This window comes from Nelumbo nucifera, chromosome 2, assembly GCF_055504915.1.
Source record: "Nelumbo nucifera cultivar China Antique chromosome 2, China Antique-T2T, whole genome shotgun sequence".
Lineage (NCBI taxonomy): Eukaryota > Viridiplantae > Streptophyta > Magnoliopsida > Proteales > Nelumbonaceae > Nelumbo > Nelumbo nucifera.
The window spans coordinates 103,054,188-103,076,899 of NC_142650.1; the positions used below are offsets into that span (position 1 = coordinate 103,054,188).

Sequence of the window (22,712 nt, forward strand, 5' to 3'; positions counted from 1 at the left end):
ACCCGCAACTTGAACCAATTTAGCAGTCCATGCTTTCGGTTCTTTTTTCCCTCCTTAAAAGAATCATCCGTGGCTTCACCATTGGCTTCTGTAGAAACATACAAGTCGATGTTTTCATCATCCACGATCAAGTCTCTCCTTTTGTGGGGAAGATATGCAAGCTGTACAATTAGGTAATGCAATCAAATTAACTAGAACTAGAATAAGACCTAAACAAAATTTTACACGAGTTCTTTTCTTTCAATGTCATTCGGAAGAACCTAGGAGTAGCTCCAATAGGCAATAAAATGAGAGAAAGTATACAGACTAAAATGGTTTAGTCAAGTTCATAGAAGACCACCAACAGTAAATGAAAGAAAATTTGATCTGTTGCATGTTGAAGGGGCTAGAAGGGCTAGGGGTAGACCAAAAAGGACATGGGTCAAAGTAGTTAGAAATAATTTAAGTGCTCATAATTTAACAATGGATATGACATTTAACAGAATGGAATGGCTAAATAGGATTCATGCTTCCGACTCCATATAGTTGGGATAAGGTTTGGATGATGATGATGATGAATTCTTTTTCTTTCAGTCATTTAAAAGTGAAGTTATCTTCAAACTCAAGTGAACAGGCAAGGAGTGGGACAATATCTGTAACTATCCATCCAATAGAATGCCATATTATACACCATTTCTTACAGATTTATATCCAAATGAAAAGAATTATTAATTTGCATGAACTTCAGCCACTAAACCTCTTCTTCTCCAAAAGAATGTCTTCTCCTGGGACCAGGGCGTTGAGGGAACCTTGAAGATTGTGTAGCCTTTGTGGAAACTAAAATTAATTTTGTCAAACGCTGTATCCTACTTAAGAGAGCAGCTTTAGCTTCTTCTTCTTGCTCCAATCTTGATTGCAGCTTGACTTGATCATCTTCTAACTTTTACATCATGTCACAGAAAAGGAATTTGGTCAAATTATGCACATCATTATGGCAAATGGATTATAAAGAAATGTTACATAAAAAACTTAAATATATCTTGCATGAGTTTAGTGAAGAAATAATGCATATAGGTAAACTCTCAAAGAAGCTTTTCTTCTGTTCTTTTCTTTTAGTTGATAAGCTCTAGTAAAAGCATTGGCCAAGATAGATTTATTGATGAAGCACTTTTACTTATCATCCAGATATGAAGCCAACTTTTTAATTTTTTTCCATTAACTATATAAGATTAAAGGGCAACCTGGGTGACCAGGGATAAAATCTTGGAAACAGCACCTCTGCATGTGCAAGGTTAAGGCTGCATAAATCTGTCCCTCCCCAGACCCCACATTGGCAGGAGCCTCATGCACTGGGCTGCCCTTTAACTATATAAGATTAGATTAATCCTAAAACTTGAACAGTAACAATAGTGATGTCATGTAACAATTGCAGATGACCATTATGGTCCTTTTCACCAAATATGTATTTTTCTTTTTCTTTTTTTTTTTTTTTTTGGCAAAGAGGCCATTCATCACTGTTAATCTCCTACTTTTATTCCTTGAAGTTTAGGAATATTTCTTTGCATTATCTAGAGTAAGATGGATATTTGAGCACTTCTAGTTCTCCTACAATACAACAAAGTATACAATTATGTACAGATACTTGAGGTATTTTATCACACTAGGAAGAAAAGGATGTTCAAGCCTTCACCGAAAAAAAAAATAAAGCACTGGAGATCTTAATAGTTTATCGCAATCACAGAGACCAATTAGCTGCCTACTAGAGAGAAGTTTACAGAGTTCACATTGATGATGTAGTGGAGGGTAGTATTGTGAGAGCATTTGCATGACTAAACCAAAAAAAGGGACAATCAAACAACTATACGAAATTATTTCCTTCTACCAAAATAAATTACTAACCTGGTAATGTGATGCATCTAACCAAATTGAATTTGCAAATCTGTCATAACCTAGTTAAGACCCACAATCAATGAGCATAGACTTTCTTTTTGATAAATAACAGAAATGTTCGCCCAGAAAATCCTGATTACTAAAAAGTCAGTTGTGGCTAAATAGCCAAAGTCCCCATACCAGACCTTCCCTTACAGCCCCTGTTCTTGCTAAAATATCAGCCAATACATTGCCATAGGCACCCATTTGAATGAGTTATTCAAAATTCTTCTAGAGATGGTGCCTGTCTCACCAAGAGTCTATAACTCCATTGGATTTCCTCATTGGTCCTCATCCAAGAGATAACTGTTTTGCAGTCACCCTCCACCACTACATCAGTCCACCCATTCATAGTAATTACACCAAGGGCCTCATGGATGCCCAAGACATGTATAAGACTATACAGAGTTCTGTTAGCAAGATATTAACACAAAAGCAGTATATCCCTGTCAAAAAAATCTGCTGTATTCTAGGGTTCTAAAATCCTTATCTACTAATAGCCATGAACATATCTTCCCTTTGATTCTCCCCACACCACCTGCTCATCAGCATAGAGGTTCTGAAACATCTGATCATTTATCTCCCCCCAAACAAGACAATTCTCCTCCTTTTGCTTAACCCCCCAAACTGTCAGCTTTGCAGAAATTAAAAATAAATGGAAACTGGGACCTCTAGGGAGTTTGGTTGCCTAACCAGGCCTGAAAATCTGAGAAAAATATTACTATTGTGGTTTCTTATTAGTCCTAAGCCTGAAACCCCTGGGTTGCCAAGACTACACCCACCTAAATTAAATTTCAAGCTTCCCATATCAGGTGTTCTCCTTTGCTCATTCCTGACTTGGTGCCCCACTACAATTTGCCATCCTCTAAATTGTTCATCCATGGTAACTCCTTTAAAGTCATCATACCAGTGCCCAATGTGCTATCCTTACCATTATGAGATTTATCAGCAAGAAAACCACAAGTTTTTTAATCTTTAACAATTCTTGCAATCCTTAATCCTTATATATTATAAAGAGACACATGTATAGATAATAATCATGAAATTTGAAACTCCACAAAAAGCCTTCTTGGAAAGATGTAATGCTTGTGACTTACTCCAAAAAAAAAGGCCTTTTTGGTGCATTCTTTGCAAGGCAAATGATGAAATCTCCTACCACTTATTATTTCTTGCCCTTTTGCTTCTGATATATGGGACTGGTTTCTTTCTTTATTTGGTTGCAGGTGGATCCCTCCGCCAGATGGCCAAAGAAAAGGAGCAGGATTATGTGGAGGTGTGTGAGGGATGACATATGCTGGACTTTATGGGAAGAAAGGAATTCAAGGACATTTTCTGAAAAGGAAAGAAATAAAGAAGGTATTATTGAAGATATAACAGTTAGGGTGGCGCATTGGTTAAAATCTTTTCACCTGTTTGCTGATGCCTCTATGCGTATGCTGCTGAATAGTTGGATAGAGGTGGCAAACTCTGCTCCTACTCATTCATTTGTCTGACCTGTGTGGTCACCACCAGCCCTTGGGATTATAAAGTTAATTCCAGGTCCCTCAGGTGCAAGAGGTGTTTTAAGAGATGAGAATGGGAAGGTAATTGCATTGTTTTCAGGTCCCATTGGGGTTGGGGACTCTCTCAGAGCTGAGGTTTATGATGTATTGGAAGGCCTAAGGAAGATAAAGGAGCTGAATATACAAAAGCTAGTTGTTAAAGGGGACTCAAAGTTGTTCTTAAGCTGGTTACAGAAAGACAGTGGACTCTAGAAATTTGCCAATGAGAGGAGGGAGATTAAGTGGCTAACTAGGGGGTTGGAAATCCAGTTTCACTAGGTGAAGACAATTGCAAATGCCTTTGCAGATACCTTGGCAAAGCAGGGGGTGGGAAGGGATCAAATGTTTTGGGCTATATTGTAATTCATTTTCTTGTTCTCTTGGGGAGAGTTAAGACATTTTATCTCTCTCAGGAGTGCTGTAATTATCTTCTTCATTAATAAAATGAGTTTTTGTTATTGATAAAAAAATCAATAGAAATTGTCTAATAACAATAGAGAACTTTGTAATGTAAATTCAATTTTTTGGATGTGCACAATTCACAATGAGATCAAACCTTTAAGAAGTAATAGCAGAAATAAGAAAATCCCCCTCACAATTGGTGTACCTGCTGTCTAAGAAGCACAATATCATCATCCTTGACATCTTTCAATGGTGGTACAGTAATGATACCCCTTTTTAGTTGCTCCAACTCTTCCTTTAAACAACGAATCTCGTTTTGGTATTTCTTGATGAGTGATTTCTCATCAATTATCTGTAGTTGATAGGATTACCTCTGTCAGCTGTCAAGTACATGTATCCAATAAATGAGAAAAAGATTGAAACTCACCTTGTTTTGTGATGCTTGAATTTCAATGTGTTTTGCACGATGGGCAAACTTCAATGTGTTATGTGTTTCTTCTGAATTACTTGATGAAGGAGTAACAGTGCAAATAAGCTGCAGTTCAACCATAATCAGACAAAATAATAACATTGCTGACATATTTATCAAAAAATTAAATATACTACTGACACATTAATATAACCAGTTGGTTTTATTAAAATACATTTAAAGCTGCCTATTAAAAACTACAGTTGATGTTCTGGAGAAACCAATCTATCAAAAAGAAACTTGGATGGAATTAATCTGTTTAGCCATGATCCAACTTATATTACAGCTCATTTTCAACAGTTACATCAGGAGGGACTTACAGATACACGCCCATGACCACTTAAAGATGACTGAAGGAGCCTTGTAAGTTTAGAATCCCTATAAGGTATATGAGTGGCCTTTCCATCTGTTAATTTTGATATCACCTGCAATTCTATAAATCAAATATTAACAAGTTCCTGAAAAGGCTATCTAGGACTACAGAGACCAAAATAGTAAGTATGGATAAATACCATCTCATAAAACATAACTTCAGATAGGGATAACAATTGATAGCACATAAAAAGGTCAAAATAGCTCAACATATGATCCTTATTATGAGTTACAAAATGTAGGAACAAATAGAAATCTGCAATTAGGATTTACCAGGGAAGTGACAAATACTCCCGTGTTTGTCACAAATTATGCTACAACAACCATAATAATGGCACTTACATAGGAACTCACCAAAATGATTCCCATAGGACTCTTTGACTAACACAACTAACAAGGCATTGACTATTTAATGCAGTCACAACTTACAAGACACAGGACTACTAAATGCATTCTCAACTACTAAATAAACATAAATATGATATTAATGACAACTTTGACTCCAGCAATCTTCTAATGGCCACTGTTTGTTGAAATTGTGAAGTAGAAGAACAAGAAGAGAAGAGGAGAGGAGAGAAGAGAGTAGTGTATGGGCGGCAATGACTTCTCAGCCGGCCCTAGAAACTAATATATATTGACACTAAGATATTACAATAAAAGGAGTAGAATGTCCCTGATTAGCGATGGGACACCTAGACAGTACAAAAAATAAAACCAGTTTAGGCCCAATAACTAAAGGCCCATAACAAAATATAAAACTAAAACATAGAATGTTAAATAAGCCCACCAACATTTAATCACTCGACCCAACACTCCCCTCAAGCTAAGCATAGATGTCAGTCGTGTTTAGCCTGCCAAGTAAGCCAAGGAACTTCACTGAAGACAGGCCTTTTGTCAAAACATCAGCAATATGCATCTCTAAGGGTGTGTAAAGAATGAAAAGTTCACCTAAGACAATTCTCTCTCTCACAAAGTGTCGGTCAATCTCAATATGCTTAGTCCTATCATGTTGTACTGGGTTATTTGCAATGTTGATTGCAGTCTTGTTGTCACAGCATAGCTTGAGGGGACATCAACTCTCAATCCTAACTCACCTAGGAGAGTCCTAAGCCACAATAGTTCTGAAACACCATGTGATCTCGCAACCATATTTTGCTTTTTACTTCTCCAAGTAACCAAGTTCCCCCAATAAATGTGCAATATCCGGAAGTAGACTTCCTATCCCCAATCGATCCAACACAATTAGCATCAGTATATGCATCTATCTCAAGTTTATTGTGCCTCTTGAATAGGAATCCTTTCCCTGAACACATCTTCAAATACCTAAGGATCCTTTCAACTGCTTTCATGTGAGGAATCTTGGGAGAATGCATGAACTAATTGACAACATGTACTGCATAAGCTATATCAGGTCAGGTAAGAGATAGGTATATCAATTTTCCCACCAGCTTTTGGTACCTTTCTTCTTTTTTTGATCAATACTTTTGGTACCTTTCATTATCGGAGTAGTCCTCACCAACCAACTCCTAGAGACAATGGTTTTGCTCTATTGGTGCATTTGTCGGTCTACTTCCCATCATACCTATTTCCTTTAGAATATCAAGAACATACTTCCTTGTGACCTTGCAACTTCAATCCCAAGGAAGTAACTTAGATGGCCTCGATCTTTAATCTCAAATTTAGATAAGAACTCCTTAAATCTTTTTTATCTCTTCCAAATTATTCCCCATAATTACCATATCATCCACGTAGACAATGAGAGTAGTAAGCATATTACCATGTTTCCTTATGAACAAGGTATGATCTGCACCACTCTAAGTGTATCCCACTTTCTTCATGACCCCACAAAGCTTCTTAAAGCTTCTTAAACCAAACTCGAGGAGATTGCTTAAGCCCATATAATGCTTTCCTTAGCCTGCATACCTTCCTATGAAAGTCATAGCCAAGTGGAGGATTCATAAATACCTCCTCATATAGATCCCCATTTAGGAAGGCATTCTTCACATCCAACTGATGTAGCTCCTAAGAAAAAATTTGCAACTAATAACAATAGAACCCGAATTGTATTAAGCTTTAAAACTAGAGCAATAGTCTCCTTGTAGTCAATCCCCTCCTGAGTAAACCCTTTTGCCACCAGCCTGGACTTGTATCTTCCAATGGAGCCATCCTCCTTATGCTTCACAGTGAACACCCACTTACACCCTACAATGATCCTCCCTTCTAGTAGATCCACTAATTTCCCAGTCTTGGCTTTCATTAAGGCTTCCATTTCCTCATTCATTGCCTCTCTCCATCTTGGCTTAGACACAACCTCTTGACTACCTGGAAAGAACATGGACAAAAGAAAGACCACACACTAAGGAGTAGTAACGAGGAGATAAACAAAAATAAAAGACATATTTAGCAAAGGGATATCAAGTAATACAAGAACGGACTGGCTTACGAAGAGCAATGGGAACATCCAAGTTAGAAGTAGGAGTGATAGCATCAATGATTGGGTTACCTGCATCCACTGATATAGATTGATCTGGGTCCAGATGATTGTTGCCACAAGTTGGAGGATCTCACTTCCTTTTCTTGTAGACAATTCTCATATCTCTCTGTTGTCTATTAACAACATCAGTCCCTTCCTCAACATCTGGAGTAGTAACAAGTTTAGTAGGAGTCTCACTAGATTCACCTGGACAGGTAGAACTAGGAGGATCAGGAGGAGAAGATGGAAGACCCAAAGCTGAAAATGGCACAAAAAAGGAAGGAGATGAAGGATCCTCTTCCATCCTACTAGTCTCCCCCTCAAGAGGATTCTTGGAGGACAAAAAATAAGGCTGAAACTCGAAAAACACATTCTTGGTGACATACTTTCTCATGGTAACTAGATCATAGTACTTATAACCTTTTTGTGTGGGAGAGTACCCTAGGAAAACACCCCGTATGGCCCTAGGGTTCAACTTTGTCTTCTTAGGATCCTTGACATGGATGAAGGCACTCAACCAAAGACTCTAGAGGAAGAGGAATCTTGAAGGTTAGGACAAATGACAAAAAATTCCCATACCCAACACCCTAGATGGCATTCGATTTATTAGATATGATGCAATAAGGACTGCTTGAGACCAATAGTTCTTGGGAACCTTGTGCTAAAACAGTAGTGCTCAAGCTATCTCCAATAAGAGTCTATTCTTGCGCTCAACAACCCCGTTCTGTTAAGGGGTACTAGTACAAGATGATTAATGCAAGATACCCACATCCTCCATGAACAAATTTAAGGAGCTTTCAAAATACTTAGTAGCATTGTCTGAGCGAAACTGCTTAATCTTCTTGCCAAACTTAATCTTCTTGTCAAACAATTATCAAAAAAAATATTCTTGCCAAACTGAGTTTCAATCATTTTATAAAATATCATGGTTATCTGTGGAACTTCATCATTCCCTTGTAACAAGTAGATCCATGTGCATCATAAATAGTGATCAATAAAGCTGATAAAATAACAAAAGCCATCTATAGAAACAAGGGGTGAAGGGCCCTACACAATAGAATGGACTAAATCAAAAGGAGCTTGAATTTCACTACTGGAAATTGGATAAAGAGTTCTACACTGTTTTGACAACTGATACATTTCACAAACCAAACTCCGACTCGAAACACAATTAAACAACTCAAGAAACAAGACTTGCATCAAAGAAAAAGACAAATGACCTAGCCTAGCATGCCATAAATGTAACCTAGCTACTGACTCCTCATTATCCCGACCACTAAAAGTAGATGACTGTAAGGCTAAACTAATGTTTGCATCAAAATAATAAAGACCTCTAGACTCATGACTGCTCCCAATCGTTCTCTTCGTCAATCTATCCTGTAAAACACAATGAGTAGGAAAGAATGTTATGCAACAATTTAAGACAAGGAATACAGCTTGCCAACCAACTCGGAGTGGAGAATTTATTAATTGAGGGAGACTCTAAGGTGGATGTGGGTTGGTTGGTGAATTTAGATATTGTTAATTGGGATTATAGGGATCTCCTAAGAAGAGTTAATTAGCATACAAGAAACATGTCAGTTAGTTTTCAATGGGTTAGCAGGTCAGAAAATGTTTTGGCTTTATTCTCTTGCTAAACAAGGGGTTTCAAGAGTTTCTTTGTATTGGGCTACTTTGTAAACTGATTTCTGTTTAGCATGAGCTTTTTGCTTTCATCCTTAAAGAGGAGGTCACATCTCGTGCCTCTTCTTAGGTTGTTTGTATGCTCACTTTTTCTCTATTAGTAACAATTTCATTCATTTAGCAAAAAAAAAAAAAATTAAGCGTTTTGTAAGCTTAGAAACAGATAATAGGTTTAAAGCAAGATTGGGAACAATGCAAACAAATTTAAGGGAGAGATCCTTGCCTAGGTTAACCTCCTCCTTTCCAAAGATGGTGGAGAAGGAACCATAAGCTACTCTCATGTTATCTTGGTCAGACATCAAACGTTAAGAAGACAATAAAGAAGACATGTGTGTCATATGGTCAGTAGCACCGAAATCAATAATCCAAGAGTTAGATACTGTAGGACCAGTCACACTATGAGAAGAAACGGTACCTGATTTGGCAAGAGAGGTGGATGCAAGTGGATTGTTCCTCAACCAGCCATGGCTCGGCTAAGGATTTCTACCCCATCAGCTATGAAATTCAAAAAAGACCCTAATGTGTGGAAACTGGTGGTCTGTCCCGTTGGAGGAGGAGCAACTATGTATGTGTTCTTTTGGCTTTCAACACTGTTACTTATGACAACATTTCCACTTGTTGTTTGGCTCTTCTAAGGCTTCTTGTCCTTTCTTAATGCAGCTGGTTTCAAATGAAGGTAAAGAATCTAGCAAGTCTCTTTTAGATGTTTGTCTCCTCCACAATGAGAGCACTTGAGGTGCCTCCTGTCTGAACCCTTGCCCCCTTTTTGGCTTGAAGAAATCAAGGTTGAATGCTCAATGGACTGCACTTGGGTGTCTACTTGCATCTCTTTCCTTCTAACTTCTTCGTTTCTTACAAGATAGTAATCATATTGTAAATTTGGAAACTCATCCCTTCCCAAAATTTGAGATCTTATACTTTCATATATCGGATCCAAGCTAGCCAAGAACTTAAAAGCTCTACCTTATTCTATCTATTTATCATGTCTCTCCTTTCTCTTGCATTCTCCCAATCAAGTACCAGTAACAAGATGGTGGTCCAGTTCTTCCATAATCCTTCCAAGGTTGCAAAATAAGTTGCAATAGACATATCCCCTTGCCTCAATGCAACAATATCTTGTGTTAATCTATAAATTCATGCATTGATCTTCCGGTGTCCATAGGTTTTAGACACATTCTCCCAAATCTTAAAGGTTGTATGGAAGTGCAGAACAGTCCTTGCTACCCTTGGAGTCATTGAAGCAAGTAGCCAAGACATAACAATAGCATTCTCCTTGCACCAGGTTGAGTATTCAGCACCATCCTCTTTAGGTTCCTTCTTCTTTCCATCTACATAACCCATAAGCTCTGGGGAAGTAATGAAAAGTTTGGCTGAAACAAGCCATTCTCTGAAAATGTATTCATCCAACAACACACTGATGATTTTCAGACTATGCAGATTTGGATTTTCCAAGTTTGAGGACCTCCCACCAGTCCTACTATCCTTAGGAGACTTCCCTTGATATTGTGGACATGTTCTGCTCCTAAGCCCTACTATCCTAGGGCTTCTTCATAGTAGCCAAGAAAAGCAGAAAAGAAGGAATAGAAGAGAGAAGAAAAGAAGGAGAAACTAGATGTAATCAGTCAGGCCAATTGATGCTCCGATACCATGTTTGCTGAAATTGTGAAGTAGAAGAGCAAGAAGAGAAGAGAATAGAAGAGAAGAAGAGAGAAGAGAGAAGAGAGCAGTGTATGGGTAGCAATGACTTCTCATCCGGCCCTAGAAACTAATATATATATATATATATATTGACATTAAGATATTACAATAAAAAGACTAGAATACCCCTGATTATTGATGGGACACCTAGACAATACAAAAAATAAAACCAGTTTAGGCCTAATTACTAAGGCCCATAACAAAATATAAAACTAAAACATAGAATGCTAAATAAGCCCACCAACACTTAATCACTCGACCCAATAGGACCAATGATACAACTCAATCTGGCTTGGTTGCAGAACTGCTACAGCAAGGAAGAAGAAGAAGAAGAAGAAGAAGAAGAGAACAGGGTAATATGCTCTGTCAAGAGTTCCTCATCTGATTGTTTTTATAGTTTCCTTACAAGGGGTGCTCTACACTCCCTGTGCAGGTTAACCTGTAACTAACTCTATGCTGATGTGGACTTCCTGGAGTACACAGACTTGATAGGTGGTTTGTACCCTGCTTCCTCTGCTCTTTGAACTGGGCCTGCTGAGCAACTAAATGGGCCTGTGTTGGTGGCTCTGCTTCTGTGGGATTTTGGGTCATAACAACTCCTTCCCCCTTAAAAACAACCTTGTCCTCAAGGTTGAGAGATGGGTACTGTTCCTTTAACTGACTGCAGTCCTCCCATGAAGCATCTTCAGAGGGTAGGTGATGTAGGACTAGCTCAGTTCTAGTCCTCAGAGAATGTGAATGATGGCTATAATGGTTTCTTGAAGGAATAAGAGAAAAAATATGGAGAGAAAGAAGAGAGAAAATACCCGAAATCACTCTAGGGCATGGGAATCACTCACCATAGTTAGCATAAGCTGAAGAAAACTCAATAAACTCCATTGCCTGTGTAAAACGTCCATACATATTTATAGACTCTAAACTCATAATAATCCTAGGAGCCAAACTATTAGACTCATAATAGTCTTAGGAGTCAAACTATTAGACTCAATAATCCTAGTAGGACTCAAACTAAGTTGAAGACTCAATTACTCTAATCCTACTTATGCAATGACTCTGAAATTTTAAACATAAACAAACTAGAACTATACAAATTAAACCCTATCAATGTATCCCACATAAAATTGCAAAGTGACAAAAATACCCCTACTATCCAAAAATACAGAAATACATAAAATTTCATAAAATTCCAATTTTGATTCTTCAGCTCCTGCATCAGTAGGCCCTTCCAAGTAACTAAGGCCTGCTGAATGAATATCTTACCTCTCTTGACCCAACGGAACAAGATAGTTTGAGGTTCAACTTGTAGTTCTCCTCCCGGACACTGCTCAACTGGTCGGGGGGTCATTTGCTCACTTTCAAATCGCCCTATTTAGTCAGTTGGGAAGAGGTCTTCTCTCTTCCCGACTCCCGTCGACCTCACCTAGCTGCCCAGTTCGAAGCAAGAGATCAACTAGTCCGAAAGGAAGGGTGGGCGGTGGGCGGGCTTGGAGCGAGCGGAGTGAGGAGGCGCTAGGTCGTAAAGCCAAGGAAAGAGGAAGAAAGCCTAAAGCCATGAACTGGAATTGACAAAAGAGCTGTTCCGGTTCATTAGTCTCGTAAAGTAAAGGTCAAACATAACAGTTGTCTAAAAGCTGAAAACTGAAAGCCAAGGCAAGTCAGGAAGCTATTTAGTTAGTGCCAGTAGTCTAGTCAAAAGCAACAAGGCAGGAAAAGAAGCTAGCTCCTCCGTGCCAAAAGCGGAAAGCAAGCATGGAGAATGACGGCAAGGCAGCTAAAGAAAAGAAAGCAAAAGCAAGGGCGGTGGCTTAGGGAAGTTCCAGGCACCTATTTACGACCTCTGATTGTCCATCCGTTTGAGGGTGGTAACTTGTGGTGTATAGTAGTTCAACCCCTTGGGCTTGGAAATAGGCTTCTCAAAATTTACTCATAAAGAGTGGGTCTCTGCCTGTCAAGATGGTCTGAGGGGTCCTACGCAACTTGGCCACCTCTTGAATGGGTACCTTAGCTACCAGAGAAGCCGTATAAGGGTGCGGCAAGGCCACAAAGTGGCCATGCTTGCTCAATCTGTCAACAATCACTAGGACCACTGATTTTCTCCCAAACTTGGGCAACCCTGAAATAAAATCCATGGTGATGTCATCCCAAACTTGAGTGGGAATGGGTAGAGGTTGCAGCAATCCCGTTGGGTTCTGGGCGCTATATTTCTGTTGTTGGCACACCTGGCATTGCTGTACATATTCATAAATTTTTCTTTTCATGCCTTTCCAGTAGTAGTGTTGGCCCAACCTCCAATATGTTCATAAGGCCCCTGAGTGGCCTCCAATGACTAAATCATGAAATAACCGGAGTAGATCCTACAAATAAACCGATTTAGCAGATATAACCAAACGCCCTTTAAGGAAAGATGTAAATCAGTCCTCTAATATCAAGTTTAAACTTAGTGATTAGCAGAATAGAACAGGTCTGAATAACTGTATAAGAGAAGAAGATGGCGAAGACAAGAGATAAGAGAAGGAGTCGAATCATTCTCCATTCTCCTCAAACCCTATCTTATTAAGATCTAAAATTTAATGATGACAAGAATGCCCGTAAGTGGGCGGCCAGCTTGGCAATTACATAAAAAAAATAAACAAGAATAAATAACAGGCCCATTAAGTGTGGCCCATCAACATAAAATAAAAGATATTACAAGAGAGGCTGTTAGGGCCCATTCGGCCCAGTCTCTTTACACTCCCCCTCAAGCTGAGCATAGATGTCAATCATGCCCAGCTTGCTTATATAGTGTGTCAATTTCCCCCATGGAACTCCCTTGGTCAAGATATCAGCCAGTTGCTCTTCTGATGTGATGAATGGTAAACATTCTCCTGAAGAGACTCTTTCTCTTATAAATGCCTATCAACCTCAATGTGCTTAGCTCTGTCATGTTGAACAGGATTATGTGCAATGTTGATAGCAGCTTGGTTGTCACAATAGAGCATCATTGGTTTCTCGTAGTCCACCCCCAATTCCTCTAAAAAGGGATCGTAGCCAATAGTAATTCTGACAGACCATTAACCATTGCCCTGTATTCTGCTTCAGCTGAGGATCTAACAACTACTGATTGTTTCTTACTCCTCCAAGACACAATATTCCCAGCAACCAGAGCACAATAACCAGAGGTGGACCTTCTGTAATCAATACATCCTGCCCAATCTGCATCAGTAAAGGCTTCCAGCTTCATGTGACCATGCTTAGCAAACAGAAAACCTTTCCTTGAAGTACCTTTCAAGTAGCACAGAACCCTTTCTGCAGCAGCTAAATGAGTATCTCTGGGAGAATGCATAAACTGACTAATAACACTTACTGCATAGGAAATATCTGGCCGAGTCATGCAAAGGTATAACAACTTCCCAAGCAGTCTCTGAAACACTCCCTTATCAAACAAAGGCTCACCATCTGTGGCAGAAAGTTTATGATTAGGATCAATGGGAGTGGAGATGGGTTTAGCTCCAAGTTTACTAGTTTCAGCAAGAAGATCAAGGACATATTTGCGCTGAGATATGAAGATACCATCTTTAGATCGAGCAACTTCAATGTCCAAGAAATACCGAATATCTCCCAAGTCTTTGATTTCAAATTCAGAGTTGAAAAATCCTTTTAGTTTGCTGGCCTCTTCAATGTCATTACCCGTGACCACAATGTCATCAACATAAACAATCAAGAAGGTCACCAGAGAGTCATTTTTCTTCAAGAATAGTGTATGATCAGATTGTGTTTGAATGCAGCCAAAGGAGACAAGAGCAGCCCGAAATCTCTCAAACCAAGCCCGAGGAGATTGTTTGAGACCATAAATAGATTTGTGTAGTTTACACACTTTGCCTTTCATTTCTTTCCCATACACTCCTGGAGGTATAGACATATAGACCTCTTCATGCAGGTCTCCATTCAGGAAGGCGTTTTTAACATCAAACTGGTGTAGGGGCCAGTCAAAAGTAGCTGCTAGAGAAAGTAAAACCCTGACTGAGGTCATCTTAGCAACAGGAGCAAATGTCTCATGATAGTCAATGCCATACATTTGGGTGTAACCCTTAGCAACCAACCGAGCCTTAAACCTCTCAACAGAGCCATCAAAGTGATACTTAATGGTAAACACCCATTTACAACCCACTGGTTCCTTCCCTTCCGGCAAGTCCATAATATCCCAGGTATGGTTTTTATGCAATGCATCAAGTTCAGTCATCATAGCATCCCTCCATTCAGTTTGAGATAATGCTTCCGGTACAGACTTGGGTATCACATGGGAAGACACAGAGGCAAGAAAGGAGTAGTAGGAAGGGGAGAGAAGGCTGTAAGATAAGTGTTTGGAGATACAATGGGCTGTACACTTCCGCTTGCCCTTGCGAAGAGAAATAGGAAGGTCAAGGTATGGAACAGTCTGAGATGGGTCAGTAGAGGGCTGACCTGTTTCCCTAGGAAAGATGGGAGTGGCAAGATGCTATTCTGAAGGAGTGGAAACAACCTGCACATGTCTGAATCTCTGCCTTTGGGGTACTACCTTTGGAGAGCAAGAGCAGAAGGAGGAGGAGGAGCAGGGATATCAGAGGTAGGTCCAGTGGAAGAGGTGGACCCCCCATGATCTGACTCACAAGGGATGGGAAGAGGAACGGCTGGAGACACAGCAAAGGGCTCATCAGATTTCTCCCCCTCAGGAGGAATACTAAAGAAGGGAGTCAACTCGGCAAAGGTGACATCCCGAGATACAAAGCGGGTGCCACGAACTGGATCAAAACAGCAATACCCCTTCTGTGTTGAAGCATATCCCAGAAACACACACTTATGAGCCTTAGGTTCAAACTTGTGCCTTTGTTGACTATGAATATGCACATAGCAAGTACACCCAAACACACGGAGAGGAAGAGAAAAGAGATCCTCATCCGGGAAGAGAAGACTAAAAGGAGTTTTAAAGCCAAGGACCTGGGAGGGCATACGGTTGATCAGAAAGGTAGCAATAAGAACAGCATCTCCCCAAAACTTTACAAGAACATGCGATGCAAACAAGAGGGATCTAGCAACCTCAACCACATGCCTGTTCTTTCTTTCTGCCACCCCGTTTTGTTGTGGAGTGTAGGAACAAGAACTTTGATGAATAACCCGAAAAGTTTCAAGATAAGTGGAGAGGGTTCTCTCAAAATACTCCTTAGCATTGTTAGAGCAGAATATTTTGATACGGGTATTAAACTGGGTGAGGATGAGTTCATGAAAAATTTTCACAATAGTTGGTACTTCATCCCTGAATTTCTTGAGATAAATCCAAGTATAACATGAACAATCAACAATAAAAAGGATAAATCACCTGTAACCCCCCATGGTTGGCATGTGATATGGCCCCCACACATCAGAGTGAACAATATGGAAAGGAGAAAGTGATCTTTTATTGCTAATTGAATAGGAATGTCTACAATGCTTTGCCAGCTCACATGATTCACAATGAAGACTCGATAAAGACACTCCTTTAAACATATCTGGGAACAGATAACTCAAAGCAGAAAAAGACAAGTGACCAAACCGAAAATGACATAATAAAATTTTGTTAACAGACTTTGACACGACTGACTCTAAGGCAACTCCATGAGGTGGTTCCAAAGCTTGATCCGGTGTGTCCAGCAAGTATATTCCGTTCGCCTCATGGCCACTCCCAATCATCCTCTGAGACTGCAGGTCCGGAAAAACACAACGAGTGGGAAAGAAAGTTATGCTGCAATTCATGGACTTTGTTAAGCTACTAACAGATAAGAGGTTTGTGTTAAGCTTAGGGACATGAAGAACAGAAGATAAGTACAGGGTGTCAGAGGTCTTTATATCACCTTTACCAGAGATGGGGGCAAGGGACCCATCGGCAAGGGATATTTCCTCTTTCATAGAGAGAAGGTGATATGACCAAAAAAGGTTAGATAGATTGGTCATATGGTCTGATGCACCGGAATCGATAATCCAAGGGATTTTATGATAACCTGAAGCTGAAGCATGATTTGCAGAAGCACGAGTACCTGAGTGAGCAAAAGCCGATGAAGATGATGTACTGTTGGAAGGGTGAGCTGAAGAAACTGTAGCTTCCAGGTGATTTAGGAGCTTCCCATACTTCTCAAAACCCAGCTTCATTGCAGCCAACTGTTCAATGGTTGATTTCTCTTCACTCTCCTTACTTCCCCCTTCAAGTACTATAGCAGCATTAGCAGTCTTGGGTTTTCCCACCTGACTGTCCTTCTTAGGGTTATAATTGTTCTTAAACCTATCAGGGAGAACTCTAGGATGAAGCTTCCAACAGGTGTCCTTCGTATGTCGTGGTTTCTTGCAATATTCACACACCTGCTCTCTCTTCTCAGCAGGGCCCTTTGGTTTCATTCCCGCATGTGCAAAATGTTCTGTAGGTGTACTCTACAACTGAACCTTCCGCCTACTCTCCTCACTACTTATCATAGCATATGCCTGTGAAAGAGTAACATCATCCCTGGCCAAAATATTTTGTTTGATAATATCAAACTCAGGGTTGAGTCCAGTGAGAAATTCAAACACCCTATTTCTCTCCACCAGCTTTCTATACATTTCAGCATCCTTTTTACTCTCCCATACCACTATCTCCATAACATCAATTTCCTGCCATAAGGATTTTAGTATAGAGTAGTAGATTGCTACACTCTTCTCCCCCTATCTCAGGTTTTTCACATCACTTTTCAATTTGTACGCTCTGGCTACATTCAGTTTCTATGAATAGGTCTCAGTTACACTGTCCCATATCTCCTTAGCCGAAGACATCCAGAGATAGTGTTGGCTTATATGGGGTTGCATAGAGTTAACTAACCATCCTATAACAATGTAGTTCTCTTGCATCCATTTTTCAAATTCAGGGTTTGTCTCTTCGAGTTTCACCTTACTGCCTGTGAGATACCCGAGTTTTCCTCTACTACAAACATAGATTTTTATAGACTATGCCCAAGCAAGATAGTTCGTCCCATCTAGCTTAATTGTGGTAACACCAGTCAAAACGGAATCTACCGAGGCAGGTCCAGAAACCGGCACCTGCTTGAACTCACTTTCGTATGTCTCCATTAATCAAACGAAATCAAAGAACAAAAATTTTGACTATGTAAACTTACTTGAAGCCAAACCAGAACTTGGGTGCTTGAAAAACTAGGGTTTTAATCCGTCCAGCAAATGGGAGGAAGAAAGAAGATGTTGTCGCACCTACCAGACTAACCCGAACTCTTCCAAACCTGAACCGCCCTCCTTTAGCAGTTACAAGACACCTTCCAAGCACAGAGCGCCACACCCGAGCTTCACCTTTCCTGGTAACCTCGAAAATCTCTAGTCGGCTAGGGTACAACAGAACAGCAATACTTCATGGTGAAACCTAGCCAGAACTAAACTCTCCAAACCCTTCTACCAACTAGGCAAGTGATTCTCTATACTATAGAGAACCTATCTCTCCATACACTCTTGATTTTAGAGTGTACAGGAACGAAGGAAAAAAGGAAGAGGAACTAAACCTGCTCTGATACCAAGATGTAAATCAGTCCTCTAATATCAAGTTTAAACTTAGTGATTGGCAGAATAGAACAGGTCTGAATAATTGTATAAGAGAAGAAGATGGCGAAGAGAAGAGGTAAGAGAAGAAGGAGTCGAATCATTCTCCATTCTCCTCTAACCCTATTTTATTAAGATCTAAAATTTAATGATGACAAGAATGCCCTCAAGTGGGCGGCCAGCTTGGCAGTTACATAAAGAAAATAAACAAGAATAAATAACAGGCCCATTAAGTGTGGCCCATCAACATAAAATAAAAGATATTACAAGAGAGGCTATTAGGGCCCATTCGGCCCAGTCTCTTTACATGGAACAACCATGTAAAGAGTAGGCCTGATGCAAAGCTGGATTGTCTGAGCAAGCAGTCCTGATGTGGATCAGATCTGGATCCTGTTAGGCCCCTTTGCTTTCAAGTTCCCCAGGAGTGGGTACTATAATTGGGATAGGCCCATGATCCGAAACTCTTCAACCCACGATAAGGCATCAGCTACAACATTAGATGGGCCCAGCTTATATTAAATTTTGAAATCGTAACCAAGCAACTTGATAGCCCATTTCTGTTGTTCTGGGATTAGGATCCTCTGGTATAGCAGGTGCTTAATGCTATGATGGTTGGTTCTGGCTATAAAGGGTCAATCTAGCAAATAGGCTTGCCATTTGGTAACTGCCAATACAATGGCCATGAGCTCCTTTTCATATGTTGATTTCAGTTGGTCCTGTTTGGTCAAGGCCTTGCTAAAAATGCTAACAGTTGCCCTTGCTACAGGAGGACTACTCCAATTCCCCAGCCCGAGGCATCCGTTTCAATCACAAACTCTTTGATAAATCAGGCAAGGCCAGAGAGCAAGTTAGGTTGAGCCCAATTCATCATGCACTGGACTTTTTTTGGGTTGGTTTGAACCTTGCTACCAAAAATGATGTGGCCTAAGTAATGCACTTGTATTTGCCCAAACGAACACTTGGATAGCTTAGCATATAACTGGTTACGTCATAGTAACTTCACCGTGGCCTCCAGATGTTGCATGTGAAAGGCCCACGTCGAGCTATATACCAAGATACCATAAAAAATACGAGAATAAATCGCCGCAAGAATGGCTTGAATACATAATTCATTAGTCTTTGGAAGGTGGATGGTGCATTCGTGAGGCCAAACAGCATAACAACAAACACGTACTGTCCATCTGCAGCCCGAAATGTTGTTTTATGGATATCAGAGGGGTAGACCCGAATCTAGTGATATCCCGACCTCAGATCTAGCTTTGAGAAGTATATGGCCTGACCCAATTCATCGAACAATTCCTCTATAAGTGGTATAGGGAATTGGTCCTTGACTATGATCTGATTTAGTGCCCTGTAGTCAACGCAAAATCCCCAGGTACCGTCCTTTTTTCTTTACTAGTAGGATTGAGGAGTAAGTGTTGTTGTTGGGTTGAATAAAACCTCTGTTGAGAAGCTCGTTGACCATTCTCTCTATCTCCCCCTGTTGGTAATGGGGGTACCAGTAAGGCCTAACATTGGTTGGAGGGGCCCCCAGCTGTAATTCTATTCTATGGTCATGGGCACGAGCAGGTGGAAGGGTAGTGGGTTCTTGGAACACCTCGGCATATGATTGTAAGAGCTGATTTAGTTGGTTCTGTTGAACTAGGGTGTTTGATGTATTTGGGCCTGAGAGCAAGTTAGGCCCAGTTGTCATTGATCCCAGGTACATGAAGGTGGGGTAGCCCATTTAATTGCAACCGTTCATTAAATTTTTAAGTGTCTCCCCCTTAGCTTCCTATGGTTTTGTACCTCTAAGTCAAACCTTCCGGACTTCTATGTTGAAGTCCATGGTCAAGGTGGTCCAGTCACATAAAACCAGTGTTTTAAAAGGCGTGGGAGACATACGCCTGGAAGTGCTCCCAAAACGTCTTGAGGCATATGCCAGAGGCGCTGACACCTGGATGTGTAAGAGGCGTACGCCTCATGCACATCTTATATAAAAAGACAAAAAAAAAAGAAAAAAGAAAAAAAATGAGAGGAAAGGAAAAGAAAGAGAAGGGAAAGAAAAAGAAAGAGAAGAAAAAAACAGAAAAGGAAAGAAAATGGAAGAAAAGACAAGGGGAAAGAAAGTGGGAATGAGTGCCCCTGTAACTTAAGGGGTAGGGTTCTACAAATGCCACCACATTGAATTCAGCTCCCGTTGGCCACGTGGATAGGCAATGCCATTGTCAATCAGAACCGACACCCATCGGCCCTTCAATTGGCGCATGAACTCATGGTCTGTGGTGAACCCACTCCGACCAAGGCCTGAAGTGAAATGGAATACTAGTCAGCCCCTTGGTCGTCACCATTAGGCTCTCTTTCTTCTCCCCCTTCGGTTTGACCGGGTTCTTCATCCTCATCATCTAACTGGAGCAAGTAAAATTGTTGGGCCTTACAACGGTGGCCTAGAACAAATTGCTCATCGCGGTTGTAACAAAGCCCCTTCTCTTTGCAGGCTTTCTTCTCCTTCTAGGTAAGTTTCTTGTAGGGGATAACAGGGGGTCTAGGGGTAAAGGCCTTTACTCAGCTAGGCTCGGGCCCTAGGTGGAGGGGTCTTTAGAATAGGGCCCATGGGTCGGGGTATTTTCTTTAAACAGTGTAGCCTCTCTTCCTGTATCTTAGCCAGACCCACCACAGATAAGGTGGATGTGGGTTGCATGGCCTTGACCTCAACCCGAATGTCATCCCTCGGTCCTTCAATAAAGCTACCTACTAAGGCCTTCTTTGGCCATCCATGAACTCGATTGGCCAATTTCTCAAATTCAACTTGGTATTCTCTAACAGTTCTGATCTGTCTTAACTTGGCCAAAGCTCTGTCAAAGTGGGTTCACCACAGAGGGGCCAAATCGTATGCACGGTAGAGCCATGGCCAGAGGGGCTAAATTGTATGCACAAGGCTTCCACGAAGTCAATCTAGGCCAATTAGGGGTGGGATTTTCAGTACCATTGGTAGAAGACTGGCTTCACCATCAAGATGCATCGAAGCCATTAACACTCTTTGGGCAGTTGGTATCTCATGGAATTCAAAGTACCGTTCTACACAATAGAGACATGGTATGGGATCCTCACCTGAGATAACTAGGAACTCCACCTTGGTCGTTCTGACTCCCGGCCATCCACCTTGTTGAGCACTGCTGTCACTAGAAGCCTCCTGTTCACTGTTCCGGATTTCTGGAGCCGACATGTGCTCAATTTTAGAAGCCACCACCGACAACACTTCCTTAATGTCCTTTAACTTTCCGGTGACCTTATGAAGGTCGACCTCAAGGCGATCGACTCTCTCTTTCATCGCTGCTGATCTAGTTTGCAGCATCAGTGCGAGGCTCTGATACCAATTGATACAACTCAATCTGATTGCTTTGTATGCTCTGTCGAGAGTTCCTCATCTGATTGCTTTTATAGTTTCCTTACAAGGGGTGCTCTACACTCCCTGTGCAGGTTAACCTGTAATAACTCTATGCTGATGTGGACTTCCTGGAGTACACATACTTGATAGGTGGTTTGTACCCAGCTTCCTCTTCTCTTCGAACTAGGCCTGAAGTGTAGACCTGCTGAGCAACGAATGGGCCTGTGTTGGTGGCTCTGCTTCTGTGGGCTTTTGGGTCATCAAACCCAACCACTTAGAGGCCCAAATCACTAAGTAGCTCAAGGTCCACAAAGCTGGCCCAAAACTCTCTATTCTCTAAGCCTCCAAATTCAGGTCCAGAACTTGAATTGCATAAGCTGCCACTTCTTGTTCTAAATCCTGTCCACTTGTCCTATATTAATCACCATCAGTGTTGGACATTCACCAATTATATGTCCTTGTTGTTTGCAATAGGTGAGCAAGTTTCTCTCCTTGCAATGAGAGACATGTCCATACTCCTTACATTCATAGCACTGCACTTTGGATAAATCTCTCTTCTGTTTAGGCCTGTTTGCAAGGAAAACCATCTATAACCCAAAATCAAATTTTCCATTGATAGTAGATTGAGTAACCAAACAGGTTTCTTCTCTCAGTAATTCTCCCAAAATAAGAACATTTGCCCTTATAATCCCATAATCAAGCCTCAAATGCATTAAGAAATGCATAACCTTTCAATTGTCAAAATGCTCTTTCAAAGCCTTAATGCAACAGGCAGACAAAGACTCACCAAAATGTACCAACTCATATTCTGTCTAGAGGTTCACAAAACCAGCATAAAACTTTTGAATTCTCCTTTCTCCCTGACAATACAAAAATATCTCAGTCTCAATCTGGTATTAACGGGAAAGGTTGGACTGCTGATATACCTTCTCCAAGTACAAATGCATCTCCTTGGCCGTCTGAAAGCCACACATTAGGATCACAATGTCTGTAGTGATGGAACTAAGAATCTAAGAGACGACCTTTGCATTGTTAATCCTCCATGTATGCAATTTCTCAGTATCAGTCCCATTTGGCTTTTCAGTTGTACAATCCATATGTCCCTAGAGATCTTTCCCTTCAACATAGAACTAAAAATGGAACTTCCAGAGTGCGTAGTTAGTTCCATCAAACTTGACAAGCAAGATATCAGACTTCTCTATCTCAGAAGTTGAAAGAAAGAATGAAACTCACAAAGAG

At 40.6% G+C, this 22,712-nt stretch overlaps 1 protein-coding gene across 4 annotated transcripts in view; it reads right to left on the bottom strand.

The window, feature by feature from the left end:
• Positions 1–22,712, bottom strand: part of LOC104587468 (kinesin-like protein KIN-7K, chloroplastic) — a 79,426-nt gene that overhangs the window by 11,910 nt on the left and 44,804 nt on the right. For all 4 annotated transcript variants that reach the window (XM_010245093.3, XM_010245096.3, XM_010245095.3 and 1 more), the window contains 5 exons: positions 4,641–4,745; positions 4,279–4,386; positions 4,057–4,203; positions 737–919; positions 3–161 (listed from right to left, as the gene is read on the bottom strand). In XM_010245093.3, the coding sequence (XP_010243395.1) occupies positions 3–161; positions 737–919; positions 4,057–4,203; positions 4,279–4,386; positions 4,641–4,745 (702 nt within the window). The remainder of the gene's footprint in view (positions 1–2; positions 162–736; positions 920–4,056; positions 4,204–4,278; positions 4,387–4,640; positions 4,746–22,712) is intronic.